The sequence below is a fragment of the Tiliqua scincoides genome, chromosome 7 (genome assembly GCF_035046505.1).
Source record: "Tiliqua scincoides isolate rTilSci1 chromosome 7, rTilSci1.hap2, whole genome shotgun sequence".
In the NCBI taxonomy this organism is placed as follows: Eukaryota; Metazoa; Chordata; class Lepidosauria; order Squamata; family Scincidae; genus Tiliqua; species Tiliqua scincoides.
In genome coordinates this window covers 42,152,234-42,179,136 of record NC_089827.1, presented here as the reverse complement: position 1 = coordinate 42,179,136, position 26,903 = coordinate 42,152,234, and the positions used below count along the sequence as shown (strand labels likewise).

The 26,903-nt window shown below is 44.8% G+C and overlaps 1 protein-coding gene across 1 annotated transcript in view; it reads right to left on the bottom strand.

Annotated features, from left to right (window-relative positions):
- Positions 1 to 26,903, bottom strand: part of CACNA2D4 (calcium voltage-gated channel auxiliary subunit alpha2delta 4) — a 192,863-nt gene that overhangs the window by 160,787 nt on the left and 5,173 nt on the right. The window contains exons 2-6 of the mRNA XM_066634443.1: positions 25,509 to 25,590; positions 12,480 to 12,596; positions 10,040 to 10,099; positions 5,057 to 5,219; positions 996 to 1,127 (exon numbers count right to left, since the gene is read on the bottom strand). Of these exons, the coding sequence (XP_066490540.1) occupies positions 996 to 1,127; positions 5,057 to 5,219; positions 10,040 to 10,099; positions 12,480 to 12,596; positions 25,509 to 25,590 (554 nt within the window). The remainder of the gene's footprint in view (positions 1 to 995; positions 1,128 to 5,056; positions 5,220 to 10,039; positions 10,100 to 12,479; positions 12,597 to 25,508; positions 25,591 to 26,903) is intronic.

Here is a 26,903-nt window from a genome sequence, read left to right as displayed (position 1 = left end):
AGGATTGCAGTCTTATTCTGATGCTGCTGTGGGTTTTAATTTGTATATTTTTACAGGTGTTTTAATTGGGATGTTATTTATTTGATGTTTTTAATTTGTTTTCAATGCATTGTAAGCAGCTTTGAAATTTTTACAGAAAAGCAGGACACAAATATATTACACAAATAAATGTGATGTGGGAGGTGTGTGATGGAAACGCTCAACATCTTTAATTTTGCCTCAAAATAGCAGTGTGCACAACCTGGATCAGGGCGATGAAGCTGGGGAAGTATTTTTAACCCTTCCTACCCAATGCTGTTCTTCAAGTCGAAATTGTTCTCCCCAAACTGCTGCTGCAGCAAAGGGGGAAAAAAAGACAGATGCCCACATTGTATTTTTTTGCGTGTCATGGCACTGATAGGTCGGCACAGGAGGTGGGTGGAACAAGGAGGGGGACTGGGGTGGAGCATGGTGCTTTGAGGGCAAGAAGAGTGGATATTGGCAATTTTGCCAATATTCTATCCCTCTACCAGGGTCCTCTTGGACTTGTGCAACAAAATAGCTGGCACAGATCCAAGTGGGCCCATTGGGGCAGTGGAGGTTTGTCCCAGAGCTAAGGGAACATAAGTTTTCTTATCTTGAGGAGGCCTCAGAAACTCCCCTGCAGGATGTAATGTGCACCCCTGGCTGCATCAATGCCAAGGAAGTTACATTCGATTGGACTATAAGGCCTTTTGATATCAGCAAGAGATATTTAAGCATGCATTTAACTATCACATTGAAACCAATTGAACTTTCAGTTCCAGCCTGTGCACATTTACTCAGAAGCAAGTCCCACAGAGTTCAGTGTGGCCCATTGCCAAGTGCATAGGATGGATGCTTATTGGCTGGATTGAACTTTATGTGTGCATCTGTTGCAGCACGTCAACATGAATTATTGAATAGTGTACTTCTTTCTCAACATAATTAAAACTCACATTTCTGAGAAAAGACCAGGTAGGCATAAGATCTATTACCTGGGTAAAGCCTGAAGAATCCGGAAGAGCTGCCAAAGTATTGCCAAGTGAGAGTTGGATCTCTTTCAAAATTGTCCACAAAGATAGGATTCAAGGCTTCAGACATATAAACCCCATTTAAAATATCAGGGTCTGTGACCAAAAAAAAGGAGCAAAATAACAAGACAGACAAGAAATATTTTTTTTAGAAGAATAGTAATCATAAGCTGTGAAAGATACAGGCGCATCAACAAGAACCACCCACTTTGAAATATGTTTGAAGTATGACAAAATTCCTTCTGCAATTTCTAGGAACAGAAGCATAAAAGTAGGAAGCTACTTTACAACAAGTAAAAATCACTGGCCTATCTAGCCTCATATTTTCCAAGTGTTCAGATATGGTTCTTTCTCAGCTCTCAGCCCTGCTACCTGAGATCCTTTAATTGGAGATGCTCAGGAATGAACCCAGATTCTAAGGACCAAACTAGGACCAAACACTGGGCGATCTGGAATTAACGTCTGCATTGTCAACAATAACAATTTACTAAATTTAGCTCTCTGTGTGTGCGGCATGTGTGGGTGTGAGCGAGAGAATGCTAATTTGATTGGGGAATCTGCATAGTATTAGATGGCATTTAACTCTTTCCCTTGCATTGTTTTCCGTATATAAATCACCTCCTTCAAGCTGTGCTTCACAAAGGAAAAATACAGGTATCTACATCAGTGTTGGATTTAAGGCCAAATTCCATCCCAGAGATACACTGGAATATCACCATGCACTCTGGTGCAACAACAGCTCCGCTGGTGTAGAAATCTGCCTGCCGACAAATACGCCACATACTGGTACCATGTTGGAAAAATGCTGCACTGACAAAGCTCGAACTTCACTAGGGCTGCAATCCTAACCACACTTTCCTGAGAGTAAGCCCCAATTAGCAAAATAGGACTGGTTAGGAGTGTGCCCTAGGACACCAGCACAACTCTGCCAATGGAACGGCCAAAACACAGAGGAGACTGGGGTGTGATGTGGGAGGGCCATAGGAGGCATATGGGAGGTCCCTCCTAATCCCTCCCTCTTCAGGCAACAGACATGCCTCTGATGCTGAAAAAGCACTATGGCAACAAGAGCACTGGCAGAGGTAGGAGTAACCCCATTAGGAACAAGGGGGAATGGAAAGACCACAAAATTGCATCTCTTGCCATTCTCTGTCCCGCCTACAATGGAGCATAGGACACAGACTACATTTGCCAACCAGAATATCAACCCCAGTACACTAACTGCCCAATCCTATCCCCCCACCACTGGTGCTGATGCAGCTGCACTGGCAGACCATGTGCCACATCCTATGGTGGTGGGGTGATCATACCGTCAGCAGGAGGTAAATAATTTTTTTTTTTTTACTTACCCACCAGCAGATTGCCCAATCACATATGGGTCTCCTTGGACTTACACTAGTCATTTTTGCTGGCAGACGCTGGAGGAGAGAATAGGGGTGGGGAGGCCTGGGAAAGAGGAGCTAGGATCTGGTGCAAGACAGTGCCACTAGATCCACCCCTCACTCCTCTCCCAATCCTCCCCCAAACTCCTCCTGTCCTCAGCCTCCCTGCTCATGAGAGATCTCTGCTTCCAGAATGCCAGTGCCGAAGGAGGCTTCTGGAGTTGCTGCTGTACACACCACACTACTGCCTGTTTGCAGCAGCAGCCTGGAAGTGCATGACTGGCTTTCACGCTGCTGGAAAGAAACCTGTGTTGCCAGACAGGGCCCATGAGCGGGGAGGAAAGGGGGTAATTGTACCCAGGCCCAAGGTCATAAAGGGGACATAGGAACCAAAGAAGGGGGACCAGAAATTTCCTGGGATCTTATATTTTCCTATCTCACCTGGACTCACTGCTCACATGGGATGCTGGGTACATGGCTACTGCTGCTACCAAAAGCCATATGTGCTGGGTCAAGGACATGATGCTCCTTAACAAAGCATCAAATCTGGGAGGAAACTGACTTGCTGCCATAGCCCTTTGGTGTGTAGGTTCGCTTCTCATGAAGGAGTATATAGGAGCTCAGGGACACCACTGAGGGGCTACAGCTGCTGTAGAAGTATGTTTTAGTGCAAACAAGACACGTTCCATTCTAGTGGCTGGTGGCTGACAACCTTCAGTCTCAAAAGACTATGGTATAAGCCAGGGGTGCTCAAACCCCGGCCCTGGGGCCACTTACAGCCCTCAAGGCCTCTCAATGCGGCCCTCAGGGAGCCCCCAGTCTCCAATGAAACTCTGGCCCTCCACAGATTTGTTGGAGCCCACACTGGCCCAACCCAACTGCTCTCAGCATGAGGGCGACTGTTTGACCTCTCATGTGAGCTGTGGGATGAGGGCTCCCTCCACTGCTTGTTGTTTCACATCTGTGATGCAGTAGTGACAGCAAAGGAAAGGCCAGTCTTGCTTTGTGCAAGGCCTTTTATAGGCCTTGAGCTATTGCAAGACCTTCATTCAATCATATAAGTTCATCTTTAATATATTCATTTATGTAAATCTATGTAAATTTATTCAAATTTTAAATGTAAATTAATTCTTTTTTCCCCCAGCCCCCGACACAGCATCAGAGAGATGATGTGTCCCTCCTGCCAAAAACTTTGGACACCCCTGGTATACAGCACCCCATATTCCCAGGCACTCCCTCATCCAAGTACTAACCAGGCCAGACCCTGCTTAGCTTCCAAGATCAGATGAGATCGGGCATGTGCAAGGTAACAGTTGCTGCCATTCTAGTGTGAGCCTAAATATGATGGTGCTAATTTTCTGTGATGATTTTCTATATTTAAAAGATTTTAAGAGGGACATAAGAGTACATTTGGTTTTCCATATTACGGTATCTAGCTGCCGATACTGCATGGGCAGGTAGATCTAGGCTTTGGATTGGGAAGACAAATAGACCTGGGCTCCAAAGACGTTTCTGGCTGTTGCCACCCTCCCCTGCTCTATACTTCCCCCTTGTCACCACCCTCTTCTGCTCTGTTTTATCCCCTTCCCCCCTTTGGGAAGGGGTCCAGAAGGAACTTTGTACCCCCTGATAAAATTCCTCTTGGAGGCCCTGCAGCCAGAACATGAGTTCTAGCAGCACAGGGTGAAGATAGGATTGGGCTCCAAGTTCCCTACTTATAGACAGGTTGGGTTCCAGAGGTCTCTGTGTAACCTGAAACAAATGTAGGTCAAAACAGCAGATCCCAGCAGATTCTGCCTGCTCCAGCACTATCATGCCTGCATGCAAGCACCAGGAAAGAATGTACTATGCCTGTGTGAAAGCAACAATATGGCAGTCTATAAGTTGGACATTCATAACTTGGGGAGTGTATGTACTAAAACCCCTGCCAGGGGAGACTACATCTCACATGAGAAGAATAGGCATGAGGCTCTACCTCTCTGGCTTCTCAAAGGGGACCTCTGGTGATGGGAACCATGGTGAAAGGACATGTGGCGCACAGAGAAGCACTTAAACAACCTCTTGTCCCTCCCAACATGCATGGCAAGATGTTTTGTTCACTCTTGACTTATCAGAATTCTTATTGCCAGGAAGAGCTACACTGGCATGCCTGGTTGGGAGTAGGATTTGACAGCCATCACAGCAGCATCTGCGTGACGTGGGTGCAGTGTCTGAATAGGATTGGGCTGTTAGATCAGGAAAATGGCATTAAATAAAAGGGAAAGTGACCCCCGCCCCTTGCAACATTTCCTTGTACTAATCAAATTAGCAGACATGCACACATTCATGCCATGCATGCATGCACTTATTTTCACAAACACAAAAACATACACAAAAAAACATTGACAGATCAATAAAAAAAAATCTCCAAGCTAACAGGTAGCTGTGCCCTTATACATGCAAAGCATGTACTCTTCCATGGAACTTTCATTTCAAAAAGTGTAGCTGCAAAACTGGAATGTGAACCAGAAACTCATGAGCTCACAGAACAGCTTATATCTCACTTTTCTTCCTCTGCTCCAGGGGTTGCCAACTGTGTTTTTGTTACTACAGCTGTGGCTTTGCTGCAGCCTTAACAATAGAATAAAGGCAGGAGTGCAGTACCTTTGTTGTACACATTTGTTGGAAGCTGTATATCACTGAATGTCGTGTTCACCAGCAGGTTATTGAAGTGCTCATTTGGTTCCAGAACGAATTCACTACCAAGTTCTACATAATTATCTTGCTCATCTTTTTCATTAATGAGAACAGCATTGTAATAATCGAACTGTTGAAGAGAAATGAAAGAGACAGTGTAAGTTATCTTCACTCTGGTCCTTAAATATAGTATTTTATTTTGGCTTGGGATTGGTTGGACAATTCCCAGATTCAGTCTGAACCAAGAACATTAGGTGACTAACAATAATTGGCTCACCAAACAAGTATTTCTATGGGAAATGAATGACATGCACAATCATAAAGATTGTTTACTGCACAACCTGATGTGTGTTCACTCAAGAGTAAGTTACATTGTGCTCAATGGGGCTTACTCCCAGAAAAGTGCACATGGGATTGCAGTGATGGTCCAATCTATCCTTCCCCCCCCCCCATCTACGGTCAGCACAAAGTCAACTTTCCATTGCAACTTGTGAAATGAGAGGATAAAACTACATGTATATCTATGCAGAATGCCCAGCATTCTGTCTCCAGCTGTGACCAGACAGGTACATCTGGGGATTTTGGCAGGTGCAGTGTGTCATTCAAGGATGACAAAATCTGTACCTGCTGAAATTCCCTCTTCCTTATACCCATTAAAAGAATGAAGTCTGTCCTTCTTTGAAGCTAGTCTCTAAAAGAAGGATGTGAAAGAGGAATAAGTGACGCATCTCCTGCTGGCACTGCACATTCAGTGTAGCTACTGGATCATGCACTGACCTACATTCTCAAACTCATTTTATATTCTGCTAGATTTAATACTGGTGAATATGTCAAGTATATAGCTACATTTCAATCCTTCAGACTGTGTTGGCAACATAGACCGTCTAGGTAATTGGCAGTTTTGCTAACTGGATGTCTGCAGATGTAAGGTAGCATACTGGGAGTTCATTAGATGCTAAAGTTTGAATAGCACGGATATAGATAATTGGGATGAATGATGCGTTGTATGTATTGGTAGGCACGCTTAAGTTTGACCTCTACACAAGCTTCCTGACTAGACTCTCCACACACGCATTGCTTAGTCTTTGATAATTGAATCTTCCATTTACGTTTGCTGTAGGCTCAAATACTGAATTGGTAAATTGATGTCTGAATCAGAGCAACTTAACACAAAAGCCTGTCTAAGGTCCAGTTCATAAAAACCAGCCCATTATCCTGACAGCTGTATCCAGACAGACCTTAAACTATTGGAATTACCAATTTATCAGACTATGCCAAACCTTTTTCTGTTGCCTCTACCACAAATGCACCATGTCACTTTCAGAGAGTACAGTTCACAACCAAATGTCAGACCAGAATCAACAGCATCTTCACTGTTAATAGTTCCACATTCCAAGTTCCACATTCCTTTTAATTTTCCTCCCCATTGAAGAACCTTATTTTTTTCCTAAATGCCAAACAACTCCTTTCGTCACAGAACATTCAGTAATAATAATACATCATAATTAGCATCTATAGAGTATTTTGAGTATTCAGCCTGGTTCCTACCTGGTTCTATAAAACATTTTTGACCCCCCCCCCCCAAAAAGGAAAATTTAAATGGGGTTGAGCAACTGAAGCTGCATCCTATACATACTTACTTGGGAGGAATTCCCATTGTGCTTAATTGGATTTAATTCTGAGGAGACATGCACAGGGTTGTGCTATGCAAATAACCTTATTCCACAATTAATTCACTGGTAAAATCCTCAATTGCTTGCACAGAGCTTACATGTATACAGTTCTACATGCGTGGGCTCTGCTCAGTCCTTCAGGTAAGCACATAAAGGACAGAAACAGGGAGAGCAAGTTCGATTTCCTATCACCATCAGCAACCATGTGCTCACTGAACATGTGAAAAGACTAATTATGAAATCACAAAGAAGGGTGCCCTTCACTAATACTGTCATCTGTTGATCTTTGACAAAATTTATATTTCATACTCATTTGCCTCACTTTAAACTCTTTGATATACACACATAGAAAAATGATAAATGCTGGAAATACGTAAAATGGTTCAGTCATGACTGGTACACATAATTTGGAAATGTCCCATTTTTTAGTCCTTTTTGGGGGGGAAAGAAGCTATTAATAGGTTTAATTTAGGGACAGAATGTGATTTCAGTCATTTGGCTGTCCCTGATGTGCGTGCTTTAGTCCTGCAAATAACACAGGGTATGTGTGTGCAAGAGTGACAAGCAGTGAGATTTAAGGCTGGGAAGGCACTGTGCACAGAGCTTGGTGACCCGAAGTATGGTAGAGAAGAGATGACATCATCACATCACCGCCAAACATCCAGGTCACCTGTCCTATACAGTGACAGACCAGAGCTGTGGCAGATGAGAGCTTAGACTCCCCCTGTGATCATGCTACAACTCAGAAACTAGATGAAGCGCATGTGCAATGTGATTCCCTGTGATTGTGCACACCCTCCATTCAGTTTCTGAGTGGCTGTGCGATTGCAGGGGAGGTTGAGATTTTGCTGCCACAGCTTTATTCTAGCAACAGTGGGTGCTCCGCCTCCCCCGTGATTGTGCAACCCCCAGAAAGTGGGTGGAGCGCCCAGGCGATCACAGGGGAGGCTGAGGCTATTTTCCTTGTATGACCGGGAACTCTGCCTCCCCAGACCACACACCCCTGAGGGGTATATGTGTGCGCACGTGAATGTATGTGTAAGAGAGAAACCACAGTGGCAGCAGGAGGCATTAACCCTCCCCTTGCCATGGTCCCAGTATTGATTGGGCCCCCATACGCATGCTATTTGCAGATTAAAATAAAGCAAGCATGTCAGAGCCAAAGACATGGTTAAAGTCATGTTAAGCCCTTAGTCTTATCCGTAAAGCTAGAACTCTATGCTAGGGAACTCCCCAAACCTGCCATACTCTGGATCAGCCATTTTCAACCACTATGCCACAGCACACTGGTGTGCTATGAATGGTCTGCAGGTGTGCCATGGGAGTTCGGGGGGGGGGGGAGAGAGCCATTTTTCGGCAGGGCCATTGGGGGATGTTACCTCCCCACTGGCAGGACAGTGTGCGTTGTCAATTGCCAAAAAACTGATGGTGTACCTTGACCATTTTAGCACCCTGTCAGTGTGCTGTGAGATGAAAAGAGTGAAAATTGCTGCTCTGGATTGTGAGAACATTGCTTGTAGCAAAGCATATTATTTTACAATTGTGGAAATTGCTTTCCGTGCCTCTAATTGAAAATTGGTTTGAAGACCTGTCCATTAAATATGGAATCATGTACTATTAAGAGATAAATCAGAAAAACCTAATGCAATTTGGCAGCCTTTACCAGAATTGTTCTCTAATTGAATCTTGTTCTCTGGCTGGAGCAAGAAGCCTCCCTGTGATTTAATGTTTTCTCATTCTTGCAAAACTCTCCATGTTTTTCAAAGCCAACTGCTGCTTCTACTGGGAAATGCTGAGATGTTCTTTGCATGCTCATTGACTGCGTATGGTGAAGTGGTCAGGCTCCCCCTCAATCTATGTGGGTTCATTAGAATATATTTGGGAAAAAAATTTCTGTGCATATAGCTGAATGCACAGTGCATTCTTTCTGTGTAATCAGAAACCTGCTATGGTGAATGGGATCTTCACTTTAATCTAGCGGTTCCCAACTCTTGTATAAAGTTTGAGCCACTCTAAGTGTTTGTGGGGGTGAACGAATGGTGGCAACACAATTGAAACGGTTGTGCCACTGGCAGGGTTTGGTTTGTACTCATCTGCTGCAACATCTGGGGGGCAGGGCGGAAAGCCCCGCAAAGCCCTCTGCACAGCTCCCCATGCCTCAAAACGTTGAAGAAACGCAATTGCGACCCACTTCCAGGTTGCGATCATGAAACTGAGGGTGGGTCATGATCATACTTCTTCAATGTTTTGAGGCACAGCAAGACCTGCAGAGGGCTCTGTGAGGCTTCTCACCCACACAGCACCCCCCCCCCCCCACGTAGCAGCAGATGGGGTGAGTACAAGCTAGGCCCCAGGGTCCCCGGTGGCAGTGTGATCATTCTGAACGCGTCACTGCCTTCCCCCCACCCCCTAAAGGGGCACAGGCAGAGCATCTCAGGCTGGGACATCATGACACCCCAGTTCAAGAACTCTGAGCTAGGTGATAAGATCCTTTTTGTCTGCAAGTATCCATCAACACAGTCATAAAGAGTTCATCTTTAGTCCTACAATTTTACCAGTCATTTAAATATGCTACATCAATGTATAGATTTTTATCCTGCTCTACTCAAAGGCTGACAACTGGAGCAGACATCTAAATGGTTGTTTGCTTGCTTTTAATCCATGAAGCCCACCTCTTGGCACGTAATCCGCAGCAGCCATGCCATACTCCAGTGCTCCATGACTGTGGAAATGGCTGCTGGCTGCTGCACACTGGGTCACACAGAGACCTGGGTTATTCCTGAGCATTTGGTTCAAAAGTTAGGCAATTTTCACAAAGCCTTAAGAGTGTGAATCATAAGCCTAATTTTCTCTGGTGCTAAATAGTGCCTGGGCGAACCCACTTTATACTACAGGTACAGTCTCCTATGAATAAATGTACCTTCATGCAAAGGAATTCACTTCAGACAGAAAAACTAAGAGACTCATTTCTCTCTCAAGAGAGACATTTCTCTCTAACATGTACATTTTCTGTGTTGATGAATATACTTCGCATGGAGGAAGCATTCATTAGTAGGAGGTTCTACGTACAAAACAGTCCAGAAACACAGCTTTACCACCTCAGTGAGGACTAGGTCATCGATAAGGCACTTTGGATACTGGCAGGCTTCATCAGAACCGATTAGTCTCCCCCTAGCTGCTCATTCCTTGCAAAAGATCCATGCTAACTAAATTAAGCCTTTGACACTGAAGGAGATTGACCATGGAATAAACAAACTAGAATGAATAAATGACTTACCGTAAGGGAAGAGTTGAACTCATGGTAGAGATCTGCATCTTCAGCTGCTTCAACCAACCGCTAATACAAGGAAATTTTAAACAAACATTATGAACAGAAAATTAGGAACCTGAAAACTGGACAATACTTTTTGAAAGCATAATGCAGAGATCATTTGAACCAACTGGAGGGAAGCTCTGTGCCTCTAACACAGGGGTGCCCAAAACCCAGCCCAGAGGCCACTTGTGGCCTTCAAGGTCTCCAATCTGGCCTGCAGGGAGCTCACAGTCTCCAATGAGCCTCTGGAGACTTGCTGGAGCCCATGCTGACCTGATGCAACTGCTCACAGATTGTTCGACCTCTCACATGAGCTGTGGGACAAGAGCTTCCTCCACTGCTTGCTATTCCACGTCTGTGATGCAGCAGCAGCAGCAAAGGAAAGGCTGGCCTTGCTTTGTACAAGGCCTTTAATAGGCCTTGAGCTACTGCAAGATCTTCATTCACTCATATTAGTTCTAATGTATTCATTTATGTAAATTTATTCAAATTTGAAATGTAAATTAATTCTTTTTTCTCGGCCCCTGACACAGTGTCAGAGAGATGATGTGGCCCTCCTGCCAAAAAGTTTGGACACCCCTGCTCTAACTGCTGCATGTCAAATTCCTTTTGGGGGAAAGCTGAACCTATTAAAATCACAGAGCCTTTCTTGGGGAAAAATACAGTAACGCAATCGTTGGTCTTCATATCTTGCTTAACCCAAAATAAAGAGCAACAGGACTGTATGTTTTCCAATTCTGTGCAAATCTTCCCTTATGCAAAGTTAAAGTCATTATTTTATTTAAAATATTTTGACTCTGCTTTATCCAGAGGTCAAAGCAGCATACAAAATTTAAAACATTTTTTAAACTAGATTAAAATGAAATATACAAAATAGAAAGGTTGCAAAAAATGCAGTCAACAGTAAAACCAACTAGCACCAATACAAAACAGGTGGATTAAAAATATAACAAAACACCTAATCGCAGCAAAATAAAACCATCAGATAAGATGATATAATAGCAGGTTATAGTCACAGCCTCTCTGGGTCAACTCTAAGCATACCCTGGACAGTCTTTACAGGCTGCTGAGCACACTATTTATAGAGAGAACATCAACGTAAAAGACAAGCAACATTAGTTAGAAGCGCATTTTCAGCTTCTGTGGAACCCTGAGGAAAAACAGTCAACTGGCTTTTCTTCTGGTATGTTTACTAACATGAAGGCAATCAACAGCTACTGTGGTCACAGGCTTGTCTGGCTGGGTTTTTTAAATGACGATCAAAGAAATAACCATTTATAACCTTCGCTAATTTACAGCCCATTTCTGAGCTGCCTGGTGCGCGGAGCTGCCGTGGTGCCAGAAATGGCTGCTGCTGTATCCTGTGCACACTGGGCAGCAGCTGCCAGCTCCTCGGGAGAAGGGGACATTCGTCTCCTTCCCCTGAGTAAGGGAGGTAGCCCTGCAATAGGGCTACTAGATTCTGCAGCCGCTCTTTAGCCAGCACAGAATCAAGGAGTTCTGAGTCGGGTCACACAACCTAACACAGGACTCCAGATCTCATGGAGCTGAGCTCTACCCATCCCATCTGCCTCCCACCACATGGCACTGTGGCTCAGCATCGACTGGCACTGGCCCAGCACTCCTCTCCAGGTGCTGCAGACATACCTTATGGTTTGTTTGCAACACCCAGTGCCAGCGCTAAGAAAGTTTAGGATCGGGCCCTTAGGGTGCATTCTAGCCCTTGATTTGGGCCGGTGCAAGTCCCTTGCGCCAGCCCAGGAGGGTCGTAAACGTGCCATAAGGCACATTTGCACCTCCTAAGGAGGAAGCCAGGCCAGCGCTCAGAGAAGCGCCAGCCTGAGGAGGCTGATGGAAGCATCCACACCGGCGTCCTCCAAGCGCCTTGCGTCGGCATGGCTGTACTGATGCAAGGCTTTGAGGTAGGTGGGGAGTGGGGAGGAGGCGGGAGGGAGGCATTCCTGGGCCAGGGGAGGGCAGTTATGACAGATCCCACCCCCCATTTCCAGGGAGAACAGAGAGGCTTCAAGCCACTCCACTCTCCTTGAACTTGTGCCACCTCCAGAGGTGGTGCAAGTCCGAGGATACCCATAGGGGCCAGCACTGTCAGAATGCCCATTCTGGCAGCACAAGTTGCTGTTACGATTGGGCTCCCAATGGCTCTCTTGCATAATGTTCGTAAGATGTTGTTTGGTCCTCTGCATAACTTCCCCTACTCCCAAAAATTGCCTCTACATATAATGTCTTTCTTTCAGCCCAATCCTATTGGGGGGGCCACCAGCAGAACGTGCGTTACACCAGCGGAAGTGACAGTCTACTGGTGAGTACGGTGAAGCCACCAGTGCAAGAGGTATAAAAACAATTCATTATATTGGGAAAGAAAGGAACAAAATAATTTTTTTACTTCCACAGCTTCTACTTTTCGGCGCAGCATGCTTTCCATCTCTTCTGAGAACTTCTTCACCAGCTCCAAGCCATCTACCTCTTTGATTTTCAGAGTTGGTTCCACATCTTTATATTTCTATTGGAAGAGAAAGGGAAATAGCTGCTGAAGAACAGATTTCACAAGAGGTACTCTTGTCAGCACCATAGCTACTAGCAGTAAGTTTCCCAACAGACTGTACAATGGAAGAGATTTAACACTGCACTGAATCAGAGAGTTAACTTGAGATACCATGTTGGCAACCTTCAGTCTCGAAAGACTATGGTATCACGCTCTGAATGGTGGTTCTGGAACAGCGTCTAGTGTGGTTGAAAAGGTTTGAGATACAAACATCACTAAAACCACCAGAGGCCACAAATACGCAGACCTACTGAAATGAAGAAATGGTCTAAGCACATGCAAAAAGCACAAATAACTGATCATTATTACAATTAATGGTATGCAATTACAGTCAGTTCACTTTTGCTTCTCTGTGAGGGGCAGACCTACCTCTTGTAATCTGTGACTGTTCTCGTTATCCACTAATACTGTGCGGGTGCACTCAGGGAGGGCTCAGCGCATCTACAAGCAGGCAGGTGGACTCAAGAGAGGTTGTGGAAGGAGAAGAAGAGACAGCGGCATCCTCATGAGCAGATGGCAGTGCACAAGGGGGAGGCAAAGACACTTATACAGTATATAACCAATGGGGAGGGGGTTGCGATAATTGCATCCAGCCAATTGTACTCCTCAAGTTGTCTGGATTGGGTCAATTTTCCACATCAAACAGGCATTGGTATTGGTCTGTGGAAAACTGTCAGACATATTTGTATCCACTTCCAGACTTGCCCCACCGTTTCTGGCACCATCTTGGGGACTCCGACTGAACTTTCACAACCCTGGTGATGATGAGAGGCTAATGATGGGAGGTCTCTGGAAAGTTATCTGAATGCTGCTCTGGGGCTGGGGCAAGCAAGAGATAGGTGGAGGAAGAGGGAGGGTGAAGCAACCCCTCTCCCCATTGCTGAACTCTGAACCTTGTTGTCGGGCCAGCAACCTTCCGTGCATTAAGGGATATCCAACACGGTGGAAGAAGGATCAGGTGTTGGAGATGTTGATGAGCCCTCACTATCACCCAGCCCCATAAACTTCAAAGTAAGATTCAGATTCACAAAGTTCATAGAGTATATGGTGAAGAGGGTCCCCTGGAATCTAACCCATTTTTCCCATAGGCTCAATGATTCAGTATCCGCTAATTCCATACCCACTAGGTTTTCCAGGAACCTAACCCTAACGGATAATGAGAACTGACTGTACTTGCTGATATAAGTTATAAATTCCAAAAAAGACAGTAAAGCTTTACAAAATCAGGCCTTGAATCCATGGACAAGGGCAGCACAACATGCCATTAAGCAACACATGCCAACTCTTCCAAAGAAAGAAGCTTGCTCAATACAATTGGAATGTTTCCAAAAGGACTTCTTCAGGGGAGCCACTCTGCTCCCTAAATTCTCTCTCATTTGCTTGTCACTGTTCTGTACGGTGTGCTTGGGCCACGGGCTGTGCTCTTAGTAGAGATGACTTCCACTGGCTAAAAATGGAGGCATAATTTATATTTATGCTACCAACTTATATCAGTTTTAAAGTCATTTTTTCTTACCAAGGAAATGTGGGAATTGTAGTTCTGTGAAGGGATGGGACTAGAGTTCTCCAGAAGGTGATTTCCAGTACCATGCCAACAATTCATAGGATCCTTTGTGGGAAGTCATGGTAGTTACATATAAAACTGATATAAGATTATTGTATGCCCTTGTTAGGCTGTGGATAAAGGTGGGATGGTGTAGGACAGACGAGAAAGGCTGGCTGTCTTTGTACCCTGACGGTGAGCTTCCAGGTGCATTCAGTCAACCTCCCTATAAAGAATGATGAACATTTGCTCCGATTCAGCAGTTCAGTTCTTATGAGATGAAGGAACTCTGGGACAGCCTCTTTACAGCATTACTCCATATACTGCAGAACTGAGCAGGAACTAAATACAGGTTCCTGGCAAACCATGATTCAGAAATTTGTTACTGCAGCACATACTGCTTCACCCCACCTATTATAATGTGATGCCAGTTAGGTATTAGTCCTTCCTACCCCCCCCCCCCAAGTAGATTTCCAGTACAAACGCAGATGTCAGACAAGAAATCAAGATGTGAACTGTACTGTCTTGTTTTGTGCCTTCACTCATGGAGACAACTGCTCTTTTTGCACATGGTCAGGTGCTAAAAGAGACAGAAGCTTAGAAGAGAACAGCCATCTGTTAGAGCTAGATGGACTTTCAGCTCAAAATACTTCTAAAGAGACTTTGTAAAACATTTGTAGCCCTCGCCTTCCTGAAGGGTTGGGATGCTAAACAATACACACACAAAAAAGATGTAAAACCAACCAGTTTCAAACGCAGTAAATAAAACCCAAGAAATATTAAAACTTCCAGCAATCCTACTAAGCCTAAACCAGGCCAAACCAAAAGGGCATCAAATGCTTCCAAAAGATTCTTTGGATTGGCTGATAGGTTTACCTTGTGGAAAGAATTTAAATAAATAAATAAAACCAATGTACATGGTGGAGAAGCAGGACTGCACAAATTTGGGGGGGCGGGTGTACACCTGATTTGTTATTATCCTTCCCCTACAAAAGAAATGTAGAACAATTGCCAAAATAGGAGCACCATGCATACAGCTCCACACATGCTGCATTGGAAGGATGGCAATGGTTGTGCGCGCAGGCGTCCAGGGCCAGACTTCTCTGGCCAACTACAGACTGGGGGAGACCAGAAAAATCTCAGTGGGGCCAGGTACAGGCCATCGGCCAGCCCTGAGGTGGAGGAGAAGTAGGGTGTTGTAAATTCCTCCTTGCCTCTATTCTGAGGCCCATGAAAGGAAATGGAGAACAGCTGCGAAGAGTCAGTCTTGGTGGGTGGGACCCTGGTGGCCTTCCATTGGCAGCCTCACTTTTGGACTGGTGGGGATGCAGTAGGTGGGCAGAAGCCCCACCCCCTATCTCCTGATAGCAGGTTTCCAACATTTCACAGCTAAGAATAGGGACATGCTTATAACATCCCTATTCTCATACCAGGGATCACTGCTGGAACACATATATGCTATGACACCTTTTTTAAGACTTTTCTCCACCTATCATATACAGCATTCATTTAAAGCCCAATCCTATCTATTTCCCACCTACCTCTCTGATGTAGTAACACCAAAATGGCTATCATGCATCCCGCCAGGGGGAGTAGTTGTAAAGGACTCCTCTGGGTATGGGAACATTCATTCTCTTACCCAGAATAAACCTCTACAATGCAGGGGCCTACTCAGTCCCATGCTAACGAGTTTGCTAGTGCAGGTCTGGCACTAGTAGGTGGACCATGGCTCAGGAATGGGTCCTGGAAGAGGGCTACAATTCAGCGGCCACCACTGTCACCAAACCCACCCCCTTCCTGGATCCAATCTATCCTTTCCCCACCTCTGTCACCCCGTTCTGACCTCCCTCTCCCCACTGCTGCCTTGTTCGGCTCTTCCTCGCTCCATTTCGCCTCCTCCTACCCTGTCCTGCCTCCCCTGCTACCTGCCACCATCAGGTGGCCACATCCTGTGATGCATGTGTGTGGAGGGGTGTTGCAACAAGTTGAAAATTTACTTCAGCAGTTGCAGTGTGCAAGATTACAATCTTGTTGTTTATGCATACAGAGCTTTCTATGCATGTGATTTGGAGATAAAATTGGTTCTCCCCCACCTTAAGAAATTTAACTCCAAGAGCTCCCTGGGGAAGCAAATGAAAGTTCAATTTCTAGCACCTCATGTTAACCATGTTCACAAGACAAAAATAGGGATATTGATTTCTCAGGGGCAGATGCCACAAAACAGGAATTGTACCTGGTAAACAACAAGAGGTGGAATCTACATGGATGGCATGCCTTTACTTCAAATATTTTATACTTTGTTTATACTATAATGGCCTGCAGCCATTCCACTGTTAATGTTGGAATACATAGGATATTTATAGGCTCTTTAAGCACAAGACAAGGATGTCTGCACACAAATATCTGTAATACAAATTAGAAGTAACGAGGAAAAACAAAATGAGCAATCAAAGATCCTGTCATTCAGAGGGCTCACTCATTCATCATCAGAGAATGCTGTGAAGCATATGTGGAGTTAGCAGAGCCTTGCGGGTGGAAAAGGGAGGAGGAAATTGGACAGAAATAGAACCATATCAAGCCTCCAGTAGACATACATAGAAGCTGCCAGCTTTGCTCTGTGTGATTAGCAATGCAAAGGTTTTGCAGGATTAAGACAGGCAGCCTCTGCATCCATACTGCTGCTAATGGAGGAGGAAAGGAAGAGGAGGGACGGATGACAAAGGTTAGCCTAGTGACACAGCCAAGAGGAGGTGCATATGGGTGACAGGCAGAAAGGCCTCAGATGACAGGGCGGACGCAGTACTCATCCCAGCTCAGCTGCTGCCTACCCCATTTAACTCCATGGCACAATTTTGTCTGCAGAGCAGCTCATTTCTGCCACTCTAGGGATTTAATCAGGCCCTCCCAAAGGATCAGGTAATCCTTTGGAGGAATGCACACCAGCATAGAAAACTGCATGCCATCTATTGTTTGTGTCCTTTATACAATATTCTTCAGCAGAATATACAAAAATTATTTAGAATCTGAGCAGCAGTAGCGTAGCTAGAGGGGGTAAGAGCACTAAGTTTTTGCAAGCACCTAAACGCACAATGCAAGCAGCCTCTCCCCTTCCCTTTGGAGCCATTTCAGGCAGTGAGAGCAAAATGGAGGCATCTCAGTACAGTTAGTACAATCCAAGAAAAAATAATATTCAGCAGCAGCAGCAGCAACAACAAAACACAAGATATAAGCAAAAATATTCAAACAGGGCAACAGAGATCAGAAATCAGGGGAACCCAGGAAACATCTGTTAAAAAAACACGTCTGCTAACTTTAGCACATCATCAGGAAGGAGGGGACAGGTGCATATTCAGTGGCAGGGAGTTCCACAGGGCTGGGGCCCCATATGAGAAGGCCCTTTCAGGTGTCACTATCATCCTAGTTCAAAGGGCAGCAGACATTCAAGCAAGCACCCTTCCCAGATCTTAGTGGATAAGTAGTTTCATATGGAGGGAGGAGGTCCTTCATGTATCTTAGTACTAAGCAGCAGAAGGCTTTAAATGAAATAACCAGCTCCTTGAATCATGGCTGTGAATAAATGTAATCAATGCAGATGAAACAATAAAGGTAAGGCATTTATCACAGAGTGTAGTACCAGTCAGAACTCAGGCAGCTGCATTTGATACCAGCTGATGTTTTTGAAGGGTCTTCAAGGGCAGTCCCACGCAGAGTCCACTGCAGTAATCTAATTATGAGGCAACTAAGGCATAGGTCATTATGCCCAGGGCCATCTGAGAGAACAGCTGGTGAGGAGGTTGTCTGCTTGAACAATTCAGTGTGAGGAGGAGATGTGTAAGTGAAGCTGTTGCTAGGCACATGGTTAGGGTGCGTTTAGCTAGAGTGCCAGCAAGAGCTGCTTTCAACCTATACATCTGTTTCACTGCAGAACTAGCTTGGCATCTCTGTAGATAACCATGCTGCAGGGGCAGAGCTGCCAAAAAAGCTGCCAGCATTAAGCCAGGATTCTTAGTTCAGACATAACATGGAAGCATCTGGTGGACCACTGTGAGATAAAATGGGCTTTTGGCCTAATCCAGCCAGGCTTTCTTATGTTATAACAGTAAGGCACAGTTTGCGCCTCCTTGGGGGTTGGTTAGGCTGGAACAAGTGAAGGCTGGAACAAGCCTCTGCGCCTGCGAAGGCACCAAGGCTTGCATCGGCCCACCTGGGCTGATGCAAGGCTCTGAGGTAGGCTGGGAGGAGGTGGGAGGGAGGTGTTCCTGGGTGGGGGGAGGCGGGCAGTGGCTGGCCCCAGGGGCAGGCAGGAGGCAGGGCTGGGATCCAGCAGTTATGCTGGATCCCAACCCCCTTTCCCGGGGAGATCAGAGCGGCTTTAAGCCGCTCCACTCTCCTTGGACTTGCGCCACCTCTTGAGGTGGCGCAAATCCAAGGAGCCCCATAGGAGAAAGGGCGCCTTTCCCAGAGGTAAGGGTTAAAGTTTCCCCTTGCATCTGGCTGAGCTGCTTTTGGCCCCTATCCCGCGCTGGATACTGCGCAAGCCTCTTGGCTTGCCTGTTCCAGCGCAGGATAGAATTGCACCCAGAATCACAGTAAAGTCAAACTCTGGTTAACAGACCATCTTCAAACCAAGCCTTGGTTTGTTTACTCAGAATAAACCATAGTTAGTTGAAGGTTTGGATGATCCAACAAACCATACATGTATTTACATAAAATAAACCACAGTTTCAGTGATATCTGAACCCATTTGAGTGCTATTGCTCATTTATTATGATTTAATATATTTATGTATTGCTTCTTCTGATTAAAATCCGCACAAAGCACTTCACACTAAAAACATGAAACAGTATAAAATATAACCAAACAGAAAGCCAGCAGCATAAAATTATCATGACAACTAAAATTAACATATCAGCTAAAACATAATAACAGCCCAGCTGGATCAGGCCAAAGGCCCATCTAGTCCAGCTTCCTGTATCTCACAGCAGCCCACCAAATGCCCCAAGAAGCACACCAGATAACAAGAGACCTGCATCCTGGTGCCCTCCCTTGCATCTGGCATTCTGACATAGCCCATTTCTAAAATCAGGAGGTTGCGCATACACATCATGGCTTGTAACCCATTAGGGATTTTTCCTCCAGAAATTGTTCCAATCCCCTTTTAAAGGCATCTAGGCCAGATGACATCACCACATCCTGTTGCAAGGAGTTCCACAGACCAACCACACACTGAGTAAAGAAATAGTAACCATATGCTGAGTAAAAGCTCAGCCAACAATAAAAGCCATTTCCACAATAAAAATATCAGACTGAAATCCATGAAAAGCCAGGCACAAAGCTATGCTTTGGGAGAAACACTTATGCTGAGACCTGGTGGACCTCCTTGGGCAAAGCATTCCACAGGCACAGGACTATACCAAGAAAGCCAATTCTCAAGGAGACCACCTTTAGGGGCATGACTTCATCACTGCTGCCTCTCCTGGTTCTGAGGTATTTGCTCTTGCTCTCCTCTCAGCAACTACTTTGAGGGATAGATGGGATGTCTCCCTTGGAGACATGTTGGGTCAGGTTGCTGTCGATCGGGTCTGTTGTGCAAATTTCTGTTGACTAAGTGACCCCTTAATAGCAATCAAAGCTGGAAATCTCAAGGAAAAACAGCTATTCTCCTGGACTTTATGATGCTGGGTCTTCTTTAAGGGCCAATAGCTTTGAACAGTCAACCAAAGCAGTTGCCTTGGGCATAAGCTTAGTTGTAGCTTAGCCAGGTGAAATCTGGTGGGGGAGATGGTTCTTACTGTGGAATTCATAATTAGATGGATCCTAGGCACCTTTGGCAGCAGCATGGAGGGAAAAGCAAGAAAACTGACTATCCTGTTTTTGATCAAAAACCGGAAGTGGGTTCCAATAGGAGATAGGTGCTGTTTAGAGTAGTAGGGATGCCTGCACAGCAGGCTGTGAGCTCCCCCCCCCCCTTAGTATTGCCCTCCAGTAAAAAAGCCCTTTGGTCATGGCAGTGGTGCAAACGCTGCAGTCTCCATCCCCACTCCCGAAAAGACTTACCTGGTTCTCAACACCCCAGTAGGAGTTCAGGAACCACTGGTTTAGAGCAGAAAAGGGGGCACACAGGTGAAGGGAACTGAAACATCCTATATCTCTGGCTTACTTCCCCACAGCCTCTCACCCAAATTGCTTTTCTCTGCCTGAATTCATTTCTGGTCTCAGAGCTCAGCTGAGGGGAAAAGCACCTGGGAGACAGATTGCAGGGAGCTAAGCCACAGGCAGCAAGATAGACTCGCAGCCATCCTCCAACTATGTACCCCTTTTGCTCTAAAAAGCAGAACTGCAAGTCATCCCTCTGCTTCCATTGTATGTGTGATTGGGGAAGACACAAATTTAAATAAATGGGTCTGTTCCTGTCACATGATTTAACAACAGAAAACCCAATTCAGTACTTGATTGTGCACTGTAGTGCAAGAAATGTATAAAATTTAATTGCTTTGGAATGAAAACATCATACCAAGCTCAACAGAGAAGCATACAAGCAGGTGCTGCAGAAAACATCTTACTGCTTTCTCTATCAGCTTCTCTGATGGTCATACCTATAAAAGGATTTTTTTAAAAACCTGATTTGTTGCTTGCAGTGTCCAAGTCTGATGACCGCAGAGAAATGAGAACGAGTGCAAAAATGATATATGGTGCTCCCTCAAACTAACAAAAGTGGGATGCTTTAATCCCATGATGAAATTTAACAGCAAAGCAATGGCAGAAATAGTGAATGATTAGCTTCGGAAAGGCTGTCTGACAGAGCCATATTTTCAACTAAATCCATTTTCACCTCTAAGCAGAAATAGACAGAGCTGTAGCCCTGGAGGATTTTGACAGAACTCACACTCTGTGGTCTTGATTCATATACAGATAGACTGGCATTCTCCAAAAAGCTTCTCACTCATATCCCTTCTCCAGAGTATATTGTGTCAAAGGACTATTACCCTTATAAGACATTTGAAGAGCTTTAAAATTGAATTGGAGCAAAGTCAGGTGTTTTTTTTCTTTTAGTATTTCATGCACGTACAGAAAATCTAACAAAGCAAAAATAAGCATCCATAAAATCTGTTTAAAAAAGAAGAAGTTTTGCCTTCTTAATGTGATTATGAGTATGGTAGGGTCTGGATAAGGCCTACAGCACTTCCACACACATCCCAATAGGCTTCCACGCTCCTTACAAAAATACTAATGATCTGTGGAAGTAAAGGAGTGCCAGACTGTGGTAATCTTACAGGAAAGCCACAAGGAGAATTTATGTGTTTGCTTCATAGTGAGAAGGTGTGTGTCTGGGGAAGATGAGTGGACCGCTTCATGGTTCTTGGCCTTGTAACATCTTAGGCAACAGTACACCAAACAATCAACAAAATTTAGGGCTGAGATGAAATTGTTGGGTGCATTCAAGAACATTGTCATTCCCTACAAAATTTGTCCATCTGCTTCAGTAGTATTTTGCTGAGCACAGGGCAAAAATGTTTACCCTTTCAGAGTGAAGGCAAGAAGCATTACCACCACTGTGATTTGACTTCATGGTATTATTATGTACGCAAATGTGACTGGCTACATGGCACTTTGACATCATCACATTGGCTACATTATCCTGATTTGTCAGATCACATAGCAAGAAAAACCAATTCTCTTTTTAAAGCAAAATGGTGCCAGGTGAGTGAAACAATGCAAAAAGGTAGGGATCTGAAAAAAATGTCAAGGCCTTCAGAGTCACTTTTTTGCACACACACAAAAAACTGCAAACAAAAACGCAACCTACTGTAAGAAAGAAGCAGGTCAACAAACCCCAAACTAAATTGAAAGACGAAAGAAGGGCAGATTTCCAACACTGTCAAACCATCTATTGACAAGATTGTCAACTGTTCATGTACATGATTTCTCTTGATTTCAATTCCACATTAATAAGCAGTTGCAGGAAATACCAGCAAATTAATACTAATTGTACCAGTATGGAGCTCCCTAGAAATACTGGACAAAATTAACAACCTGATTTATGTCATGGCCACAAGACCAGAACCTCTGCAGTATGAGGATGGAGGGCTGTGGAGACGGAGGATCCATTCTCCCCAGCTCCCTGTACTCCAGGAGCCAGATCCACCATCTGGCCCAAGGAAATGGCTCTGCTGCTCTTGTGAAGGCCTTGCACTGTTGGAGCAGGTGCTTACAAAGATGAATTTGGGCCTCTTAAGATCAATGGTTCCCTTGGAGGGAAGGGGAAAAGTCAACATCTCTAGTAGGAAACACACATAAAGATCTTAAGTGAGCAATATCTGACACTTCAGATCACAAAATCCAGTTGCATTCCTTTGTTTCTACTTGGAGCTGTTTGAGATCCTGACTCTGGTCGAGCATCTGTCTGAGATAGATCATTGGTTTCGTCTACTGCTACACTTGGGGCAGGATAACTAGGTGTAAATTAATCAGGTTTTTACTCTCTCAAACTTTCTAAAGGACAGGACTAGCTTACCAGTGGAGCCAAATGAATTGCTCACTTCAAATGACAAGCTGGGAGGAGTGATGAAACGATGGTGGTTGCCCAGCCCATCATGCTTTCCCACCACCCCCTTCTCGCCCACCACCCACTGTCACTTCAATTGGCTGATAATAAACAGGAAGAAGTTCAGAGCAGGGGCAACTCACTTCTGCCAGCTCCCTGGAGGCGGAAGGGAGAAAAAAGCTGCTATTGCCACTATCTCCTTGCCCATCTGGCTGCTCAGGACAGTAGCCAGGTAGGCAAGAAGAGGCAGAGCATGTCGATCTGGCATCTGTCCCCTTACCTTCCTCTCCAGTACCAATGCTTCATAGCCCTGTTTAAATAAAGAGGATGAGTGACACATGCTGAGTGCTCCCAACATGCTTCACTCATCCTCTTTGTTTTGAACAAGACCATGCAGATTAAGGGCAAGGAGGTGATGCAGGAGCAGAAGATAAGGGGGCTGAGTCCAACTCACTCACTGAGTGCTCCCAACTTCTAAACAGCTGGGAAGCAAGGAGGAGGAGAAAGAAGCAGTAACTTTGTCAAATTCAAATTGGAAGTGGCTAATTCATATTAGAACTGGGTTTTGGAACCCTGTGTTTTACTTCTGTTTCATAAAGGTTTACCTATATATATTTGCAAATATATATATTTGCATCATGTAAAATAAATAAACTTTTTAAAGTCACATCTAAAAACAAGACATAAAGAATCTGCAGAATCACAGACTTGTTAGGCTCCCCATATTATAGCCATCATTACAAAAAACCTTAGTTGCCAGGGAGAGTATTTCAACTCCTGTTGGTTGGGTAAAACTGGTTTCTTCCTTGCCTAAGAAATGTCTGACCATGCCAGGTAGATTGTCTAAAAGCCAAGCTAATAATCCATCTAGTTTCACTCTGCTGAAGGCAGAGTGTTCTGGAGCAGAATTACCCCATTGAATTGGGTAATGCTGATGTGGCGACCATAACAGCAAAAATGTACAAAAGAGACCAAAGGGATGCCCTCGGCAGACCCTGGAGGGAGAGATTAGGAGGATATGTTAAACGTAAAAACATGAACCTGGAGACAGGCAGTATCTTTCATCTTGGAGTAGTGCATAACATGTGCCAAGAACCTAATAAGGAAACACAGCAGCTTTCAGGGCTTTTTTTGTTTATTTCATTTGCTTTGCCTTGGCTTCTTCTTATTCCATATATTATTCTATTTTTATAAATGTATTCTTCATTCTAGTTTGCTTAGAGTGCTGTGTGACTTAAGGGATAGGAAATGGAAGAGAGATTGTGAATGTTGTGAAGGGTCCCACAACATCTCCGGTGCCGTGAAAAGTTCTACCCTGGGAACAGGCATCAGTGAGGTCCGCATAAAGTATAGTGTTCAAGCTGGTGAAGGACTGAGAGGATTTTGCTTGTGTCTCAGAGTGGCCTTGAGAAGGGCAAGTACAAGATTGCTTGTGCCATTTTGGAACCAGCAGGGCTCACTTCAAATTAAGATGCGCAGTTTGGAGCTTGATGGTAACACATTGCAGGAGATGTCATTTTGACTTTTTGCTTTAGGTGCAAAAACAACCAATGCCAACCCAATGTATAGTTCTGCTTACAGCTGGCTGGGCATGAAGCCTCAAAGTGCTTCCAGTTCAGACATTTTTTTCCAGTATTCACACCATTTCCTCACTAATTTCTCTCCAACAGTCAGACAGTGTTCATCCCAAACCATTGTATCCCCACATTTCCCAGGCTGCCAACCTGTCCTTCAGCATTACCTGTTCCTTGCATGATGGCTGCCACCCCTTCTTTCTCATGGGGATAGATCATATTTTAAAAACTTCCATGAAGCAAAGCTAGTATAGGAATAAAGTAGCAGAATCATGTTTTTCTTATTGTCTGAAAACACTTTAGCACTTTCTCTCAACATGATAATTGTACAAACTCTTCTCTTTCATTGCCAGAGCTCCTTCCTTTTCAGAGCAAATTGTTCACCATTGTACCAAAACATCTATTCATCACAGAAGGCCATGCTAGTGTCCTCTGCTGATTTCATTTCATTTAGTAGAAGCTAAACCCAGCTATATCACAAACCCAGAACCCAGCTACTCCACCCCATCCCATCCCATTGTTACTCCCTCTACATATTTCAGCAAACAAAATTCAGTTTACTGAGATCTTTGGGCTTGCATTAGTTAATAGGTTCAATTTTACAACAGCATTATTTCAGGGCAAAAATAATCAAAATCCCAAATCTGCAATTGTAGGAGGAAGAAGAAAATGTTAATGAGAAATGTATAAAAATTACAGCTTTCAGAGGGTAGCCATGTACAAAGATTACTGGACAAAGTAGAATGAAATGTGTCAAGAACACTTGCCTGGACACATCCCACTTTTGGAGTATTCTGCTGGTGGTGGAAATAGCGGGGCCTCTCAAACTTAGGAGGTATGAATTTGGAAATAATTCAAATGAAGATCAATAAGCATCCTGATATTTCCTTTTTCTATACTGGGTCTTTTAAAAACCTAGACCAGTGATTTTCAACCTTTTTCATCTCACAGCACACTGACACAAGGTATTAACATTGTCAAGGTACACTGTCAGTTTTTTGACAATTGACAAGGCACACCATGCTGTTGGTGGGGGGCTCACATCCCCCAATGGCCCTACTAATAAATAATCATCCCCCAAACTCCAACAGCATACCTGCAGACCATTTGAGGCAAACCAGTGTGCCATGGCACAGTGGTCGAAAATGACTGACCTAGGCAAACGACAGATTGCCAGATATTTTGGCGTGATAATATATTTCACTTACCTTCTGTAATAAGAGAGAGCCAGAATACTTTGTGACTATGTAATATAAGTCCTCCCCGAAAGCATCAGCCCAGGACTTCACCCTACATATAAAAAAAAAGAACAAGCAACAGTTATTATCTATATGTTTGAGAGCCAGTTGGATCAAAATGTCCCATGTTAATGTCCCTTAACATATTTCCTCTGTCACTGCAAAACAGCAGCTAAGAAGTTGGTACATGTGGTGAGTGGAGATTCTATGAACTTATCAGCAAGCAGCAACCAGAAAAGCACAGTGCAGGTATTTCCCCATCTATGTAGAATTTTCTCTTAGGGCGCAATCCTAACTGCAACTTGGGCTGACACAAGTCCTTTGCACCAGCCTGGGAGGGTCGCAAATGCCGTAAGGCACGTTTGCACTTCCTTATGAGAAAGCCACATTGGCGCAAGGAGATGCGCCAACACACAGAGGATGTATCCAGCCTTGGTGGCGGTTCCCCGCTGAGTCTTGCGTTGGCCCAGCTGGGCTGACACAAGAGTAAAAGGTAGATGTGGGGGGTGCAGGGAGGAGGTGGGAGGGAGGCATTCCTGGGCGGGGGAGGGTGGGCGGCCCTGGGGGCAGGTGGGCAGGGAGAGGGAGGTGAGGCTGGGATCCTGCAGTTATGCCAGATCCCAACCCCTGTTCCCAGGGAGAACGGAGCAGCTTGAAGTCGCTCGCTCTCCTTGGACTTGTGCCACCTCCACAGGTGGTGCAAGTCCAAGGAGACCCGTAGTGGCCAGCAGCCCTTACCCAGAGGTAAGGGGAAATGTTTCTCCTTGCCTCTGGCTAAGCTGCTTCTGGCCACAATCCTGCGCTGGATACAGCACAAGCCTCCTGGCTTGCCTGTTCCAGTGCAGGATAGGATTGCGCCCTTAACTTTATAAGCTCAAGACTATAGCCTTTTCTTATAGGGAAGGTGACCCAATCTCTTGTTCATTTCAGCTCCTCTTTACTATTATATATATACAATTATGCAGAGGATCATAGAGTGGATGCTTTTTTTCCTCTCACACAACAGCAGAACCAGGGGAAAGCTGCTAAAATGGAATGTTGGAAGAGTTAGAACAGACAAAAGAAAATATTTCTTTACCCAGTGTGTGATTAGTCTGTGGAACACCTTGCCACAGGATGTGGCGATGGCATCTAACCTAGATGCCTTTAAAACAGGATTGGACAAGATTTCTGGGTATATACTTTGTTGGCAACCTTCAGTCTCAAAAGACTATGGTATCACGCTCTGAAAGGTGGTTCTGGAACAGTGTCTAGTGTGGCTGAAAAGGCCAATCCGGGAGTGACAATCCCTTCCACACTGGGAGCAAGTGCAGTCTGTCCCTGATGTGTCTCCCTGGCTATGGGCCTTCCTTCTTTGCCTCTTAG